This window comes from Bufo gargarizans, chromosome 4 (assembly GCF_014858855.1).
Source record: "Bufo gargarizans isolate SCDJY-AF-19 chromosome 4, ASM1485885v1, whole genome shotgun sequence".
Taxonomy (NCBI): domain Eukaryota; kingdom Metazoa; phylum Chordata; class Amphibia; order Anura; family Bufonidae; genus Bufo; species Bufo gargarizans.
In genome coordinates this window covers 88,911,073-88,930,883 of record NC_058083.1, presented here as the reverse complement: position 1 = coordinate 88,930,883, position 19,811 = coordinate 88,911,073, and the positions used below count along the sequence as shown (strand labels likewise).

General features: G+C 43.7%; 1 protein-coding gene across 1 annotated transcript in view; it reads right to left on the bottom strand.

The window, feature by feature from the left end:
- Positions 1–19,774, bottom strand: part of LOC122935235 (alpha-1,4-N-acetylglucosaminyltransferase-like) — a 125,454-nt gene extending 105,680 nt beyond the window's left edge. The window contains exon 1 of the mRNA XM_044290998.1: positions 19,355–19,774. Within this exon, the coding sequence (XP_044146933.1) occupies positions 19,355–19,774 (420 nt within the window). The remainder of the gene's footprint in view (positions 1–19,354) is intronic.
- Positions 19,775–19,811: the final 37 nt, after the last annotated feature.

Here is a 19,811-nt window from a genome sequence, read left to right as displayed (position 1 = left end):
AGAGTGGTGATGGTTGCAACCGCATAAGGAGTTAACAAAGTGGCTTAGTTTCAGAGTGTGAGGGTGGGAATTGCATAAAAAAATCTCATAAGGAGTCAACATAGTGGTCAGTCACAGAGTGGTGAGGGTGGGAATCGCATGAGGCTTGATTAAAAATTCCCACATTACTGAGTATGGCATTTTCACCCCACCAACCCATGCTGACTGTCTGCTACCGCTGCCTCCGTGAACCTGTGCACTGCTATTTCTTTCCAGACAGGTAGGCTCCTGCGTAGCAGGCAGGGCCGGTTCTAGGTGAAATGGGGCCCTGGGGCGAAAAACAATGACTTTAACGTCCCGTATTGTGAACAAATGCAAGTGGCAAAGCAACATGTACAAGTAAAAAATTCTTTAATATTTATTATTACAATAAATAAATGCAACAAAAAAGGAACTAAATATCAAAATTTCCAAGTACCAAAGTATTTTTCCAAATAAACAGTGCAGTTAGATTTTTCGGGTAGGCTTAAAACCCCACTGTAGGGAAAATTTAGGCATTTTCTTTCAAATGGGGACATAACACACTACAAACAAAAACACAATGTAAACCATACCATGCAATAGTCAAATTAAAATGATGCCTGAAACTGGTCTCTAACAAATGTTCGGATAAATATAAGTTTGCTAATTTAAAATTAACCTATGGCATGTGAACAAACATTTTTACAGTGGCCTAGAAATAAGTAAAGTACGCTTAAATTATGTGCAATTACATCAACTATGACATGGGAATTAAAAAAATAAGTAATCCCAGGTAAGTAAATGCAACATCAACATAAGCTATAACCAAATTGTTTCCATCAAAATAATTAGAATGACCATATAGAAATAAATATTATTATTATAAACAAATATAAATAAATAGAATTATTATAAACAAATAATTTAACATGAATTGTTTTAACTTAACGTTTAAAAAAATACTGCAACATCAAGCAAAAATAAATACTTTAAAGTGCAATGGTTTGAGAACCAACATAATTATTGCTTTGAAATAAAGTTTTATGACTTCTTAAAAGTGAAACTTTCTGGCTTTTGCTGACGCAAACTCTTCTATCAATTTTGAGAAATCTAGATTTCTGCAAATGTCTTGCTCAATTGCAATCTCCGCCAAGCCATTTAGCCGATCTTGTGACATTGAGGATCGCAAATAGTTCTTGATTAGCTTTAAACGTGAGAAGCTTCTCTCTCCAGATGTCACTGTAACTGGCACACTCAGGAGGATACGAAAGGCCACACTGAGATTTGGGTACAGATCCAAAAGGTTGGCTCTGTATATGTGATTTAACATATTCAGGGTGGAATCGGATACGTCATCAGGCATGCTTCTTATGGCAGTAATTATTTATAGCTTCAAGTCATTAGCATCAATGTCCCCCATTTCTTCTGAGAAGTGTTTACAACAATCTTCCAGTCTTTGTTGATCTTTAGCAGCCTTCATCTCCTTTGTACTGAACAGGAAACCGAAAAGATTGTAGAAAGTGTTTACTTGAGTAAATCTTTTTTTTTTATGCTTGTCAGGGCAACATCAATCAGGGGTAGTAAGAAAAATCATTTTATATATTCTTCTGGGGTGCAGTTCACCTTATCTATTCCCTCATAGTCAAATTTTTTTTTTTCTTTTTCTCTTGATGGGCAACACAAATTCCACACCTATTTCTTCTCCCAAGTCTTTAGCAATGGAATGGGCTTATTCAAAACCAGTATCTCTGTATTCTTGCAAGAATTCCAGTGCTGCTTCAATTTCTTTTGTTAGGACATCCATCCCAATACTTGGACTCTGGAAGAGCTTGCTGGCACCATTAATGTGGTACAAAACATCATACCATACCATAGTGCAGAGAGTGAATTGACCTGAAGATATCTCCTTTGAAAGGCTCTTAGCCGCTGCAGCTGTCACGTCATCTTTCTTTGTTGTTGCATGGATGACAAGATCTTCAAGTGCAGAAACAACATTCCTTAGGTTAAAACGCAGAATCTTAACACTTTCAATCCGACACTCCCATTGAGTGTCAGAGAGGGGTATGACAGTGAGACGAGGGCAGTTCTGCTTCAAGATAGCCCACCGCTGTGTAGAGGAACTAAAAAGAACATAGATTCTCTGTAAAACGCCAAAAAAGTCACCGAAAAAACTGAAGATTTGGCAGCATCCAGTATTGCTAAATTCAAAGTATGACTGCTGAAGCGCATAAACAATGCTCGTTTATTAATGGCCAAAATCCTTGTTTGGACACCCTGTTTCTTCCCCTTCATGTTACTGCCATTATCATAGCTCTGACCTCTGCAGTTATCAATACTTATGTTCAGTTCATCCTGGTGTTTTAACCCCTTAAGGACTCAGCCCTATTTCACCTTAAGGACTTGGCCATTTTTTGCAAATCTGACCAAGTGTCCCTTTAAGTGCTCATAACTTTAAAATGCTTTGACTTACCCAGGCCATTCTGAGATAGTTTTTTCGTCACATATTGTACTTCATGACACTGATAAAATTGGGTGAAAAAAGTTATTTTTTTTGGACAAAAAAATACAACTTTTACAATTGTTTTTAAAAAAATAGCAAATTTCAAAGTTTCAGTTTCTCTACTTCTGTAATACATAGTAATACCCCCCAAAATTGTGACAACTTTACATTCCCCATATGTCTACTTCATGTTTGTAGCATTTTGGGAATGATATTTTATTTTTTGGGGATGTTACAAGGCTTAGAAGTTTAGAAGCAAATTTTGAAATATTTCAGAAATCTTCAAAATCCCACTTTTTATGGACCAGTTCAGGTTTGAAGTCATATTGTGAGGCTTAGATAATATAAACCTAATAAGAGTAAATGGCAGATGGAGAAACAATTTAGAAATTTCTATTTTTTTTAAAAAAAATTTCCAATATAATCATTTTTTTTCCAGGAGTAAAACAAGGGTTAACTGCCAAACAAAACTCAAAATTGGTTGCCCTGATTCTGTAGTTTGCAGAAACACCCCATATGTGGTCGTAAACTACTGTTTGGCCGAACGGGAGCACATAGAAGGAGGGGAACGCCATATGGGCTTTGGAAGGCAGATTTTGCAGGACTGGTTTTGTTTATACCATGTCCCATTTGCAGCCCCCTGTTGCACCCCATGAATAGAAATTTCAAAAAAGTGACTCCATCTAAGAAAGTACACCCCTCAAGGTATTCAAAACTGGGTTTACAAACTTTGTTAACCCTTTAGGTGTTCCACAAGCGTTAATGACAGATGGAGAAACAATTTAGACATTTCAATTTTTTAGAAAATTTTCCATTTTAACCCTTCCTTTATTACTGGAAAAAATTGGTTAACAGCCAAACAAAACTCAAAATGGGTTGTCCTGATTCTGTAGTTTGCAGAAACACCCCATATGTGGTCGTAAACTACTATTTGGCTAAACGGCAGGACATAGAAGAAGGGGAACACCATATGGTTTTTGGAAGGCAGATTTTGCTGGACTGGTTTATTTACACCATGTACCATTTCAAGCCCCCTGATGCACCCCTAGAATAGAAACTCCATAAAAGGGACCCCATCTAGGAAACTACAGGATAAGGTGGTTGTTGTTTTGGGACTATTTTAGGGGTAAATATGATTTTTGAGGCAATGTAAAAAAAAAAATTAAATTCTAAAATTGTTTCTACATTCGCTATTTAGTTTTATGGAACACCTAAAGGGTTAACATAGTTTGTAAAGTAACTTTTGAATACCTTGAGGGGTGTGGTTTCTTAGATGGGGTCACTTTTTTGGAGTTTCTAGTCTAGACTACATCACGGGGGTATCTAATGGGACATGGTGTAAAAAAACAAAAAACTGTCCATCAAAATCTGCCTTCCAGAAACAGTATGGCGTTCCCTTCGTTCTATGCCCTGCCGTGCGGCAATATAGCCATTTACGACCACATATGGGGTGTTTCTGCAAACTACAGAATCAGGGCCATAAATATTGAGTTTTGTTTGGCTGTTAACCCTTGCTTTATTACCGGCAAAAAATTGGTGTTATTGGCACCGTTTTTATTTTATATTTTTAACACCGTTCATCCGAGGCGTTTGGTCAAAAGTTATTTTTATAGTGACGACTTTTATGCACGCGACGATGCCCAATATGTATGGCTCTCAGACTTTGGAGACACTAAGCAGGCATCCTAAAAACTGCGGTCCTCCAGATGTTGTAAAACTACAATTCCCACCATGCCCTACTGATGGCTGTAGGTTGTCTGGGCATGCTGGGAGTTATAGTTTTACAACATCTGGAGGGCCGCAGTTTGAGGATGCCTGCTCTAAAACTAATATTGTTTTGGGGGGAAAAAATTGTTTCTGTGTCTCCAAAGTCTGAGAGCCATAGTGTTTTATGTTCTCTAGTGGACTGTATGGGATTATAAAAATTTAGTACTCCATGGAAGCGTGATACTCCCTGAAGCAATCGATAACGCAGAGGCCCGGATGATCGGGGCACGTGTCACATTGAGTAGTGGTGTCCTTCCGTATCCCCCTCTTGTGACACACTCTGCATCTTTTTTGGGTTCGTCCCTTCTTTCCAATATGGGGGACCACACCTGGAAAGTGTTGGCTAGGGACGATCCGGGCGCCTCCAGTTCCCGAGGTACTCCGGCCTGCTCTTTCCCGGTCTTTGAGGACTGCCTCATAGAACTGGAGGAATGTCCCTGTGCTGCCAGCGCTTTGGGATAGTACAAAAGAGTTGTGCATGGCAACCTGTACCAAGTAGACCGCAACTTTTTTGTACCATGCCCGGGTTTTGCGCATGGCATTATATGGCTTGAGGACTTGATCAGAGAGATCAACTCCTCCCATATACTGATTGTAGTAGACGATACAATCAGTCTTGAGGACCGTTGCCGTGGTACCTCGCACAGGGACAGGGGTGGTGCTGTTACCGTGGATTGTGGACAGCATAAGGACATCCCTCTTGTCCTTATACCTGACCAGCAACAGGTTTGCACTGGTAAGTGCACGGGTCTCACCCCTTGGGATAGGTACCTGGAGGGGGTGGGCAGGGAGGCCGCGTTGATTTTTCCGCACGGTCCCACAAGCAAACGTGGATCTGGCGGCAAGGGACCTGAACAAGGGAATGCTGGTATAAAAGTTATCCACGTACAAGTGGTAACCTTTATCCAGCAGTGGGTACATAAGGTCCCACACGAGTTTCCCGCTAACACCCAGAGTGGGGGGACATTTTGGGGTTCAATACGGGAATCTCGCCCCTCGTACACATAAAATTTGTAAGTGTACCCTGAGGTACTCTCACAAATTTTGTATAGCTTCACGCCATATCTCGCCCGCTTTGTGGGAATATATTGGCGGAAACCGAGTCTCCCCTTGATTGCAACGAGAGACTCATCAACCGCGACCTCCCTTCCAGGTATGTAGGCCTGTTCAACTTTGGCCCCAAAGTGATCGATGACCGGCCGTATCTTATACAGCCGGTCATAGGCAGGATCACCTCGGGGTGGACATGCTGCATTATCGGAATAATGCAGACATTTCCGGATGGCCTCAAACCGGAAACGTGTCATGGCCATACTGTACAGTGGGGTCTGGTATAGGACGTCCCCACTCCAGTATTGCCTGACACTGGATTTTTGGACTAGACCATTATGCAGCACGAGGCCCCATAATGTCCTCATCTCGGCTGCACTGACCGGCGTCCAGCCAAAAATGAGCCTGTGTTTTTAGCGACGAACTGTTGGGCGTACAGATTCGTCTGCTCCACCATCAGATTCACCAGTGGGTTACTGAAAAAAAAACTTAAATAGTCAATTTCAGTAAACCCCACTGTGGGAATCTGGATTCCAGGATTGCCAGCAAAATCCGAAATCTCAGGCTCAAAGTCCACTGGGGGACACTAGCTAAGTTCATCGGCAGGGGGCTCCGGTGAACTTATTTGGTGGGCCGGGCAAGTGGCAGGGGGGGGGGGGGGGGTCTGGGGTCTGATAGATGGATCAAAGAAAGTTTTGTGTAAAAGTAATATTTTTTTTTTTCCTAACTTTTCCCTTCTTTCCCTTCCTAATGGTACCTCTCCCTCACTGACCCTAACCTACCTGGGTGGGGATGGGTGCAGGAGCATGATGGATTACGATTAGGGGGACGCAGGAGCTGGTGCTGAATGGTGCTGCATGTTCAGGGTGCTGGACAGGAAGAGGAAGGGAGAGAGGAGTGCAGGAAGTTTGAATCTCGCGCCTCTCTCCCCTGCACCAATCAGCACCCTGGACAGCAGAGTTCAGTACCAGGGCCAGCACTGCCTCTGCAAATCTTCGCACTGCGATTATTGGTGTGTAATCACGCCACAGATCGCAGTCTTTTTCCGGTTCATCGGGTCACAGGACACCCGAATGGACCGGAAACGCAGAAATGACCCCCCCCCCCTGCATTGTTACGGGATACCGGCTGAATGATTTCAGCTGGCATCCCGTTGCGATTAACCCCCGCGGCGCTGGAATCGCGAATTAAAGCCATGAGGTACCGGTACGTCATGGGTCCTTAAGGATTTGGGATCCATGCCGTACCGGTATGTCATGGGTCCCTAAGGGGTTAAAAACACATCACACAAGGCCTCCTCAGTTGTTTCTTCCACAGCATGGAAACCAGCAAAGTGCTCAAAAACTGATGCTCCAACTGACATTTCACATTTCACAATGCGAATGGTTATTGAAAGTTGTTCAACGTGGCTTGTAAACAGCAGAATTAGTGCTTTCTGCAGCAGGTTTAGTGGTGACTGGTTCACTTCCACATTGCATCTGTGCATCCACAGAAGAGACTGTGTCCTTGGATCCGTGACCTTGAGCTTCCTCTCCCATTTATGTGGCTGGTGGTAAAGGAGTTTCATCACTGGATGTTGAAGCTTCAACTTGCTATGATTCTCAATGTGGTTGAAAGAATGATGTTAGTTTTGGATAGGTCTCCAACTTCCCTTTTTTTTTCTTCTGCTTTTTTCCTTTTCTGAGAACCGCTGTGATAGAATCGCTTCATCTTGGCCCAGTAATCTTACAATATACTTAAAAATATATATATAGTTATGTTCAAGTCTATTTTTATATTTAAGTATTAAAGTGAATTTAATAATACAGAGTTTCAGTTTACCCTATATCACTCCAAGAGTACAGGAGGGAGACCCCAGTGGCTGCATGCAGCTCCTCCCTCACTAGGAGTGTCACGTCGGTGATATCGATAAAACCATAAAACAGTACTGGGTGTCATCAATAAATAGGTTTAATCATGGCTGGCCCACACATCTCGTTCATCAATCAGTCTGGAGATTTAATTTGTGGACGTTTATACAGAAGAAACAATATATTGTGTGGCACAGTGTAGGCTATATGTGTATAACAAACATATTCCACATGAACACTTACAATTACTTGGCTTAGCCCTTGGGGATCTCGGACGCCACTTCAACACTTTGGCTGGGGGGCTCGGTGGAGCTGATGTTGTGTTTTATCCTAATGATAGAGATTTCATAATCTGATTTGGAGAAGGGGCAGAGGAATAGCAGAGCAGGGAGAGGATGGTGCTGCTACTAGGGGGTCATACCATGGGGGAGTAATAAAACCCATCATAATGCCCCCCCCCCAGTAGAAATAATTCTCCTTATAATAGACAGTAAAAAATACCCCCTTGTAATGCCCCCAGTTGAGCTAATGTCCCCATAGTGCCCCCATAATGTGCTAGTATAAAATATCCCTATATAGTGCCCCCAGTAAATGCCCCCAGAGTGCTCCTCTCCACCCTCTCTCCTAGTACCCCATAATGTACCAGTATAAAATGCCCCTATATAGTGCCCCAGTAAATGCCCTCAGTGTCCCCCATAATTTGCAAGTATAAAATACACCTTCTTAGAGCCCCCCGTAGATGACCCCATAGTATTCCTCTCCCCCCTTCCCCATAGTACCCACTATAATGTGTTCCTGTATAAAATGCCACTGTACAGAGCCCTCCATATAACATACCACTTCTTTGTATGCCCCAAAAGTGCCTACACATAATGTGCCGGCAAGAAGTGCCCCCATAGTGCCACCTAATAATGTGCCACTAAAAAGTGCCCCCAATGATGCCCCCCGGCCTCAATGTCACATTTCTCCCCATCAATGTCACGTCATCACCCCCTCCTTTTTACATCACCCCCTTCGTGTCACATTATTTCCCCCCTTCCATCATGGCAGCACACTTCCCACCCTCCATCCACCCCCAATGGCACATTTCTCCCACTCCATGGGCCAGTGGCACTTGGCAGCACCACATCTCTCCTCCCCCCCAATGGCACATTTCTCCCACCCCATGGTCCAGTGGCACTTGGCAGCAGCACATCTCTCCTTTCCTCCCCCCATGGCACATTTCTTCCACTCCAGTCTCCATGGGCCAATGGCAGTGCCTTCGCAGCCTCACATCTCTCCTCCCCCTACCACCGTGGCAGATTACTCCCACAGGACACACCTTCTCATTCAAAGAGTTTTCTTTATTTTCATGACTATGAAAATTGTAGATTAACACGGAAGGCATCAAAACTATGAATTAACACATGTGGAATTATATACATAACAAAAAAGTGTGAAACAACTGAAAATATGTCATATTCTAGGTTCTTCAAAGTAGCCACCTTTTGCTTTGACTACTGCTTTGCACACTCTTGGCATTCTCTTGATGAGCTTCAAGAGGTAGTCACCTGAAATAGTCTTCCAACAGTCTTGAAGGAGTTCCCAGAGATGCTTAGCACTTGTTTGCCCTTTTGCCTTCACTCTGCGATCCAGCTCACCCCAAACCATCTCGATTGGGTTCAGGTCCGGTGACTGTGGAGGCCAGGTCATCTGGCGCAGCACCCCATCACTCTCCTTCATGGTCAAATAGCCCTTACACAGCGTGAAGGTGTGTTTGGGGTCATTGTCCTGTTGAAAAATAAATGATGGTCCAACTGAACGCAAACCGGATGGAATAGCATGCCGCTGCAAGATGCTGTCATAGCCATGCTGGTTCAGTATGCCTTCAATTTTGAATAAATCTCCAACAGTGTCACCAGCAAAGCACCCCCCCACACCATCACACCATCACACCTCCTCCCCCATGCTTCCCGGTGGGAACCAGGCATGTAGAGTCCATCCGTTCACCTTTTCTGCATCACACAAAGACACGGTGGTTGGAACCAAAAATCTCAAATTTGGACTCATCAGACCAAAGCACAGATTTCCACTGGTCTATTGTCCATTCCTTGTGTTCTTTAGCCCAAAAAAGTCTCTTCTGCTTGTCACCTGTCCTTAGCAGTGGTTTCTTAGCAGATATTCTACCATTAAGACCTGATTCACACAGTCTCCTCTTAACAGTTGGCAGATAAGGAGGCGAAACGAGTGGCCAAATGCAACCCCACAGGTCAATGTAACCATTGGGAGATGCCATGTCTGGCACCTCTAACCCCTCAGATGTCACAAATGCTTACTGATCTTCAAAGATATGCCACTGAACAGGAACGGCAAGACTGGTGTTATCCAGTATTGCAGAAAAATCCTAAGACAGGGTTAGTCTGCAAAGAGGGGAAGGCCTTTCCCCATCCCCTGGGCCAGACGCCCAATGATATTGCAGGAAGGAGACCTTGATTTAATAAGGGAATAATATGTCACCAAATTGATACAGGCACTTAACAAAACTGAGGAAAAAGTTGCTTGTGAGTCTCCCTCTCTTCCACAGGAACCCACCCACCCATACAGGGTGGGGGATGAGGTGGTGGTCGAAACACTGAAGAAAGGAAGAGCTCAAGGTGATTTTGCATATGGCCCACCTACTACTGTGGTCGCAGTAACCAGAACAGCCATGCTGACTGAACAATCTCCAACTTGGATCCACGCCACCCGAGTGAAGCTTGTGAGAGCAAGAGAGGAGGCAGGAACGGAGGCAGACAGCCTTGGCCTTGAAGAAGGACAAGATATACTAACAGGGGATGACAGCCCTAACCTCCAACGAGGCCCAGGGGTACTAACGGGGGCAGAGAGCCCTGACCTCCAACATGATGAGCTCCTCACTCTTTTCTGGGAAATGGTTGAATGTACTGACTAAGATTGCTTCAATAATCTTGTTGATTTTACCAATTAGTAGTATGGGAGAAGTAGCCGCAACTAGTAAGGGCGGTGTCATCACCTTTTGGTATAATTCATCTAACACTCACGTAGCCACCTGCACCTTTTGTCTTTGTGATATACTAAAAACATGTTATTACTATAATTACTGCTCTAAAGCCTATATACAAGGACAGGCCTATGTTTGCGCAACAGACTCATATTAGGGAAAAAATTGTGGATACCGGGGATCAGTGGGATGGAATACCGGGATAGAATGGGGATATAAACCAGAAAAGCGCCCTCAAGAGAAAGGATAGATATTCTAAGTCCCTTCTAACTAGAATGACACTCCTTGAGGGAGGGACATGCTATATGGACACTTCTTCATTCTCCGGTGTATGATATTGCCCCCCAAAAAAATCACAGGAAATGAAACTTAAACTAACCATAGAAAATCCTGGTAAACATCACCCCCTGAAGGAGATTATGTACTAGGATGGTACTTCCATAAAATGTGGGGATCTGTAACACAGACTTAGAGATATGTATAAATCTAAAGAATATCAACCCATTACAAATGTCCCTAAAAACCCACTGGCCCCACATATAGTTTCTCCAAAAAACCTAAGGACCATATCTGATCCCACATATGAGGATACTTTAGCCATGAAGACAGGTTTTTCTGATCCTAATTTGTGGCTAGAGTGGATGAAGTATAGTGCAGCCTCTGTGAATAAAAGTAACTGTTACATATGCGGTGCACTGCCAAGCCGCACCTAGGTACCGTACCCCTAGTGTTACTAGAAAGTGTTGAAGAATGTTTTTTGACTCTTTTTGTTAATATGTCTTATAACCACAGTGCATGTACAGAATGGAAGTCAAAATACCCTCTGGTGTTGAAAAATCCTCGCCATGGGGCAGGTATTCAGGTATATCCAAGTAACTGCACATGTTACAAAGGGAGTACACATGGGAGGAATGTACAGAATTTCACCAAAGGCTATTGTTATAAATACAGCAATCTGAATATATCCCTCACTCAGAACCAAGTATACTCCATAGGAGATGTGTACTGGATCTGTGGAGATGGAAAAATAAGATCCAGTCTGGAAGGTGCCTGGAAAGGTGAATGTGCGCTTGCCAAAGTTATAATGAACATGCACATTTTTACTGAATCAGATATTACAGACAAAGGGGTGCTAAAGATAAATAAAAGAAGCATCCCCCTTTCAAGTTTTGATCCCCATGTGTATATAGATGCAATAGGTGTTCCAAGAGGGGTCCCAGATGAGTTCAAAGCTAGAGATCAAGTAGCCGCAGGATTTGAATCAATATTTCCCATCATTACTGTGAATAAAAATGTGGATTGGATAAATTACATATACTACAATCAGCAATGGTTTGCAAAAAATACCAGAAATGCATTACAAGGGGTAGCAGAAGAACTACAAGCAGACTCAATCATGACATTCCAGAATCAAATGGTGTTGGATATGATTCTTGCAGAGAAGGGTGGAGTGTGCCGAGTATTGACTGATCCAACCGCCTGTTGCACATACATACCAAATAATACTGGCCCCAGCGTGACTTCAGCTGAGTGAATGACAGCCAAGACCCGCTGCGGACAGAAGAAGCACGGAGCATTAACATGATTGATTATGCCCCATGCCTCACTATGATCTCTTTACTACAAAGTCACAGTGAGATAAAGTTGTCACCGTGATTTTGTAGTAAAGAGATCACAGAGAGGCACGGGGCATTATCAATCATGTTTATGCTCTGTGCTTCTGCTGTCCGCAGCGGGTCTTGTCTCTCATTCACGCAGCGGATGTCACACACGGCATCCGCTCGTGTGAAACAGCCCTAAAGGTTCTAAGAGGGGATTTGAAAGGAATCCATGTTTTTGTATGTTAAAACGAATTCTGATTTTTGCTAAGTGTGACGAAACCAACCTCGCCACGGTGTTTTGGAGGGGGCTGGTTGCCAGCCTCCTGCCTCAGGATTATGGCCCATACTAACTTTAAAGAAGACAGGCCGGCCGCACAGCTTAAATCTGTCTTTGGAATTGTATTTTGTTATGTGAGGGTACCCAGATGGCTAGTTTAATTGTATTTGTGTGGTCTGAGTGCCATTCGCCTAATGATATGCACTCAGACTTGAGCTATCTGGGAATATGTTAAATGTCTGTGGTTGCTGGGAGGGTGTGACATTGTGTGTTTAAATGATGATTTATGTCCTGTTGTCCCCACGTGTGTATTGGCGATCTCCCCTTTGTCCTGAGAGATAATTGGATTATTCCTCGGTTGTCTCTGGGGCAGAGAGGAGGAAACCATGATGCATTGTGGGGATCTGTTCGGTGTGTTGCAGTCTCCATTCTGGTCCCCTGGGGGCGTGTCCACCAGATGGAGACCTGCATAAATACAGGCGGGTAGCCCTCAATAAAGTGTTCCTGTTTTATCCTTCATCATGTTGAGACTGGTGTTTGGATAACTGATCAAAACTGGGGGATTGCTATACGCTGACGATTTGCTATACTCCCCTGGCATAACTACTAGCTCTTGTAAGAGCTGTTCCTGCTCTCTGGCTGTAGGAGAGGTTCACCCACTGGAGCCTGGAGCCTTGTCGTAGGTCCAGCGTGGGTGGAGGACGGTGAGACCCCAACCAAGCTGCGGCGGTTCGTGGGGTCTGCAGGGCGTACAGTGTCAAGTGGAGTGCTTGGAGTCCTCGGAAAGCACTAGGAGCATCTATCGACGGAGGTACCCGGTCGGGGTGCTAGGAGATCCGTTACACTAAGTTTCTGTTCTCTGTAACAATGACTCTTATCTCTTTGGCAGTTGGCACTACTCCCGGACAATATCCCTTATATGGGAGTTCTGTTTTTGTTGCTCTTTTTTGCCTGTGGAATAGAACGTGTTAATATATGATAAGTTGAATACATAACTTATGTTGATATGCTAATAAAGGGGGTAAAACCCCCTCTATGTAACCTGTGTGCATTAAAAATAAACTTCAGAGCGTTCATTTAGTACATCATTGTTGTGTCTGTTAATCCCTACTAAGTGAAGCACTCTCCTGACGTCAGAACAAGACTCAAACCAAGCCGATACTAGAAGTTTGGTGCCAGGGGTACCAGAGGGACGTTTAGATTTCTTAACAGGTACTTCTTTTAATTCCTTTATTGTGATGAACAACAGGTAGAGCTCTGCCAGGCGAGGGAGGCAGTTCTATAGGTGTCTTGAGCTTTATCCTACAGAACCCCTACCTAGTGAAGTGAGTAGATGTGTATTTCTATCTCTGTTTCACCTCCCACTGTTTTTAATGTTCTACTTAGACAATGTTGAATAGTGCGGACTGACGGTCTGCTATTGTCATGCTGATACTTTGAAGGGAACTGTAGACACCATTATAGGTTTATATACCCATGACCTTATCTCTGTCTCTGATGCACCAGATGCTCTAAGGTGGGAATTTCCACCCCCGACTAGAAAATTATAGTTGGAATATAGCACTACATATCCGATTGGTGCCTCTAGTGGAGTCACCATTTAAGGTATATATATATATATATATATATATATATATATATATACCTTACCTCTCCTGTTTCTTCACTCCCGATGTAGTGGGTCCTCCACACATGGGTGACCACCCCCGACAGCCTCTCTTGAGCCGAACACCCTATTCTTGCTACCTTCTCCTATTTTTCTTACTAATTTTCATTTTAACTTCCTATAGATCCATCCTTTGGCGCCCCGCCAGTTACTCTTTGACTCCACCTGAATTCCATTCAGGGGTGTCTCGGACTAACCCTCTAAATGTTTTCCCCCATCCATAACCCACATTTCTCCCACTCCAGTCTCCATGACCATGGACCAGTGCCACTGGCCCAGTGGCAGTGCACTAGCAGCAAATCTATCCTTCCCACGCCCCCCCATGGCACATTTCTCCAACAGTGCCAGCACATGCACATCATGAGTCATTTGTGCGTCCCTTCCCCCCAAATGCACATTTCTCCAGTCCAAACAGAACCAGGGTGGGCTAGTGCACTGGGACAGGTGAGATGGTGGGAATGGGATACAGTTGCTATAATTAACCAACCTACCAGTAACTGGCCCCCTCCCCCCCAAATGCACATTTCTCCAGTCCAACTGTCCAAACAGAACCAGGGCGGGCTAGTACACTGGCACTGGGATGGGTGAGATGGTGGGAATGGAATGGATCCAGTTGTTATAATTAACCTACCTACCAGTAACTGGCCCCCTCTTCCCCAAATGCACATTTCTCCAGTCCAAATGTCCAAACAGAACCAGGGCGGGCTAGTACACTGGCACTTGGATGAGTCGAGGTTAGGAAAGAAAAGGAGAGGGTTAATCCTGTGAAAGGAGATGCAGTATATACACGCAGGGCGCCAGGGGTGGAGACCAAGGTAGAGAGAGGTGTATAACAACTAGGGAATAATCCTGGGTCCAGATGACCCCGACACGGTAGAATGCTAGGACAAAGCAGGGCAGCCGTAGGTGATGAACTATAAGCAGAAGTGCTATATAGTGACAATACAGTAAAGAAAAAGGAAAAAAATCACCAAGTGGGCCTAGCTGCTACCGAAATATATGTATATTTAAAATAAAGTATATAAAAGATGCATACAGTAAGGTAGGGGACTTTAGTACGCTTAAAAATAAGAACTGAAAGTAAGTAAATACCCCTTACCAATAAAAGGGAGAACCCTTAGTATTCAGTAACCATATGATTAAACCATCTGACATTTGGTAGATAGTATTAAATGGGGAAACGCTAGAAAATATTCAGAAAAACGTATAAAAGGTGATATACGCCACACTCACTTCACCAGGGAGGGGTGTGAAGAGATAAAGCTCAAAACACCCTAAACAACCACCTCCCTTGCCTGGCTCTCTTGTAGAATAGCTGGAAGATACGACAGTCCAATACTTTGTACTTCTGGTATATTCATTTAATAGTCAGGTAGGCTCAACGCGTTTCGGGGAATGACAGACCCCTTCCTCAGGAGCAGAGAAGGAATTAAGCATATACAGAGTATTTTATGAAACATACATCTAAATATAGCATAGGGCACTCATTCAAACAGAAGGCGTTTTTGGCGCCAGAAAAATCATCACTGTCACTTCCGGTCCCGGAAGTGACGTCAGTAGTAAGATAAAAAAGATAACAGAACAGACACATGATTGTATGCACAGAATATATAATATATAGTGGATGGTACGAATGTCGGCCCTATTTGGAAATGTAGGGAGAACAGGAGAATGTTACCTCCTGGGGCGCGGGCAGGCGGAGACTGTAGTTCCGGTATGTGGAACGCATCAGCCGGTAGTGCGTTCCACCTCAGGTTATGTCAGGGTTTCTGGCAAATGAGCCGCAGATACCAGTAGGAAATACTCTGTATATGCTTAATACCTTCTCTGCTCCCGAGGAAGGGGTTTGTCATTCCCCGAAACGTGTTGAGCCTACCTGAGTGATTTATTAAAGGAATATACCAGAAGTATAAAGCATTGGACTGCTGTATCTTCCAGCTATTCTACAAGAGAGCCAGGCGAGGGAGGTGGTTGTTTTTGGTGTCTTGAGCTTTATCCCATCACACCCCTCCCTGGTGAAGTGAGTGTTGTGCATATCACCTTTTATACATTTTTCTGAATATTTTCTAGCGTTCCCCATTTAATACTATCTACCAGATATCAGATGGTTTAATCATATAGTTACTGAATACTAAAGGTTTTTCCTTTCATTGGTAAGGGGTATTTACTTGCTTTCAGTTCTTATTTTTAAGCGTACTAAAGTCCCCTACCTTACTGTATGCATCTTTAATATACCTTATTTTAAACTTTGTGCATATCTCATATACATACAGTACAGACCAAAAGTTTGGACACACCTTCTCATTCAAAGAGTTTTCTTTATTTTCATGACTATGAAAATTGTAGAGTCACACTGAAGGCATCAAAACTATGAATTAACACATGTGGAATTATATGCATAACAAAAAAGTGTGAAACAACTGAAAATATGTCATATTCTAGGTTCTTTAAAGTAGCCACCTTTTGCTTTGATTACTGGTTTGCACACTCTTGGCATTCTCTTGATGAGCTTCAAGAGGTAGTCACCTGAAATGGTTTTCACTTCACAGGTGTGCCCTGTCAGATTTAATAAGTGGGATTTCTTGCCTTATAAATGGGGTTGGGACCATCAGTTGCGTTGTGGAGAAGTCAGGTGGATACACAGCTGCTAGTCCTACTGAATAGACTGTTAGAATTTGCATTATGGCAAGAAAAAAGCAGCTAAGTAAAGATAAACGAGTGGCCATCATTACTTTAAGAAATTAAGGTCAGTCAGTCCGGAAAATTGGGAAAACTTTGAAAGTGTCCCCAAGTGCAGTCACAAAAACCATCAAGCGCTACAAAGAAACTGGCTCACATGCGGACCGGCCCAGGAAAGGAAGACCAAGAGTCACCTCTGCTGCGGAGGATAAGTTAATCTGAGTCCCCAGCCTCAGAAATCGCAGGTTAACAGCAGCTCAGATTAGAGACCAGGTCAATGCCACACAGAGTTCTAGCAGCAGACACATCTCTAGAACAACTGTTAAGAGGAGACTGTGTGAATCAGGCCTTCATGGTAGAATATCTGCTAGGAAACCACTGCTAAGGACAGGCAACAAGCAGAAGAGACTTGTTTGGGCTAAAGAACACAAGGAATGGACATTAGACTAGTGTAAATCTGTGCTTTGGTCTGATGAGTCCAAATTTGAGATCTTTGGTTCCAACCACCGTGTCTTTGTGCGATGCAGAAAAGGTGAACGTATGGACTCTACATGCCTGGTTCCCACTGGGAAGCATGGAGGAGGAGGTGTGATGGTGTGGGGGTGCTTTGCTGGTGACACTGTTGGGGATTTATTCAAAATTGAAGGCATACTGAACCAGCATGGCTACCACAGCATCCTGCAGCGGCATGCTATTCCATCCGGTTTGCGTTTAGTTGGACCATCATTTATTTTTCAACAGGACAATGACCCCAAACACACCTCCAGGCTGTGTAAGGGCTATTTGACCATGAAGGAGAGTGATAGGGTGCTGCGCCAGATGACCTGGCCTCCACAGTCACCGGACCTGAACCCAATCGTGATGGTTTGGGGTGAGGTGGACCGCAGAGTGAAGGCATAACGGCCAACAAGTACTAAGCATCTCTGGGAACTCCCTCAAGACTGTTGGAAGACCATTTCAGGTGACTACCTCTTGAAGCTCATCAAGAGAATGCCAAGAGTGTGTAAAGCAGTAATCAAAGCAAAAGGTGGCTACTTTGAAGAACCTAGAGTATGACATATTTTCAGTTGTTTCACACTTTTTTGTTATGTATATAATTCCACATGTGTTAATTCAATAGTTTTGATGCCTTCATAGTCATGAAAATAAAGAAAACTCTTTGAATGAGAAGGTGTGTCCAAACTTTTGGTCTGTACAGTATATTTCGGTAGCAGCTAGGCGGTGATTTTTTTCCTTTTTCTTTACTTGGACGGGTGAGATGGTGGGAATGGGATGGATCCAGTTGTTATAATTAACCAACCTACAAGTAACTGGCCCCCTCCCCCCAAAATGCACATTTCTCCAGTCCAACTGTCCAGAACCAGGGCGGGCTAGTACACTGGCACTGGGACGGGTGAGATGGTGGGAACGGGATGGATCCAGTTGTTATAAATAACCAACCTGCCAGTAACTGTTCTGAACTTTTACTTAGAAGTGGAACTTGGTTGCCTGTCTTGACTCTTCTGTGTGTGGGCGGCGGGCCTTCCCTGGCAGAGTCTGTAGGCTGTGGCTGGCTGGCTGGCGTTTGCTCCTTCTTCTCTGCTCTGGGGGAGGAGCTGTGGCAACGTCAGACAGACACAAAGTCGTGTCTGCCTTTGTCATGCGGCAGCAGCGACACGCTCACAGCCACTGCTCTCAGTCTCAAGTCTCTTAAAGAGGCAGGCAGCCGCAGGCAGAGCGGGGCTCACAGCGGCCGCTGGAGGGGGACCCCTCCTTTACATTACTCTGGACCAGACTGCCTGCCGCCCGGGACTCCTGCGCAGAGTTAGTAGTGCCGCCACAGTGTCCCACACAGAAAGAATTATAGAGTAGACTTTTAGTTAGTTGTGGGCCGGCTCTGGGGGCCCCTCCTTTACATTACTCTGGACCAGACTGCCTGCCGCCCGGGACTCCTGCGCAGAGTTAGTAGTGCCGCCACACTGTCCCACACAGAAAGAATTATAGAATAGACTTTAAGTTAGTTGCGGGCCGGCTCTGGGGGCCCCTAAGGACTCGGGGACCCGGGGGAAATTGCCCCCCCGTGCCTCTATGAAAGCACTGGCCCTGGTAGCAGGTGATCTATTTAGGGCACATTTGGCTACAGATCTCACACTGCTGCCAACCTGCTGTCTCACGGCCACGCTACCACCCTGATGGCACAGCTGCTGCCTCACGCACAAGCTGCCACACTCTTCTACTGATGATGACAAAGCCCCCTCTTCACCCATCTCCCACGTACGCTTGGCTACATAATGATCCACTACTGTTTGCACGTTACTGACGTCACCCTCACCATCTCAGGGCCACGTGCCTGAGTGCCATTTTTTGTCGCTTCAACTCCCCAAATTTTTCTTATAAAACATGATAAAAAAAGTTACACACACTTCAAATTAGTACAGCTCCGTACACATTACTACAAAACAGTTATAGGGGTCAGAATATGGTGATGAAAAAAAACATATTTTTGCAAGGTGTTTCATTTTATTTTCAGTATTAAAACGTACAAAAAAAACGATGCAAGTATTGTATCATCGTAATCGTACTGACCTGGAGAATAAGGGTAACAGGTAAATTTAATCACACATTCCCATTTGGAATTTTTTTATGCTTCCCACTAAATTGTGTGCAACCATAAATGGTGTCTTTAGAAAGTACAACTTGTCTCAGAACAAATAAGCCCTCATAAGGCTATGTGAACAGAAAACCCCTGTTCTATTAAAATATAAAACATATTTATCCCATGTGGCAAATAAATGAAAGGTGTAAAAAGTTTAAAATTGCTCATTCGCCATTTTTTGGTCACCACCTCCCGCAAAAGATTGAATAAAAAGTGATTAAAATGTCAGCAGAATCTGTCAGAGAAACACTCTTACATATAAGATGCAAGTTCATAGAATATTATTATCCTTTGTGTGTAACATTCACATTTTTTAGTAGCATCTACATACCTTTTCATACCATGACTGAAGAGGTGTATTATTAAACAATTCCTCAAGTCTCAGAGGCAGTATATAGACATTATCAAAAGACGAGAGAGACGGAAAAAGATTCCTGCTTCTATTTATATCTTCTTCGGTTTCTATATCATGCAGCCCCTTCATAAAGTAGAGTATTGGTCGATCATGATACACTCGAGCTGCTGATTCAATTGCACATAAGACCAAGGATGGTGGCTCCATTCTGTCTGTTGTTTCTACAAAAAGGATTCCATTTCCACCACTGAGTATATTTGTGAGGGGATGAACAGACATAACAGATGCATCACTTATATCATTTTCTTTTCGATGTGATCTGCTGACTGCTTTCATGAGAAATCCTACAACTGCACACGTAAAAACGAAACAAGCGATCTTCAGGACTTTCAACATGTCTTGTTATTATGAGAACAATCCTAAAAACATAAGA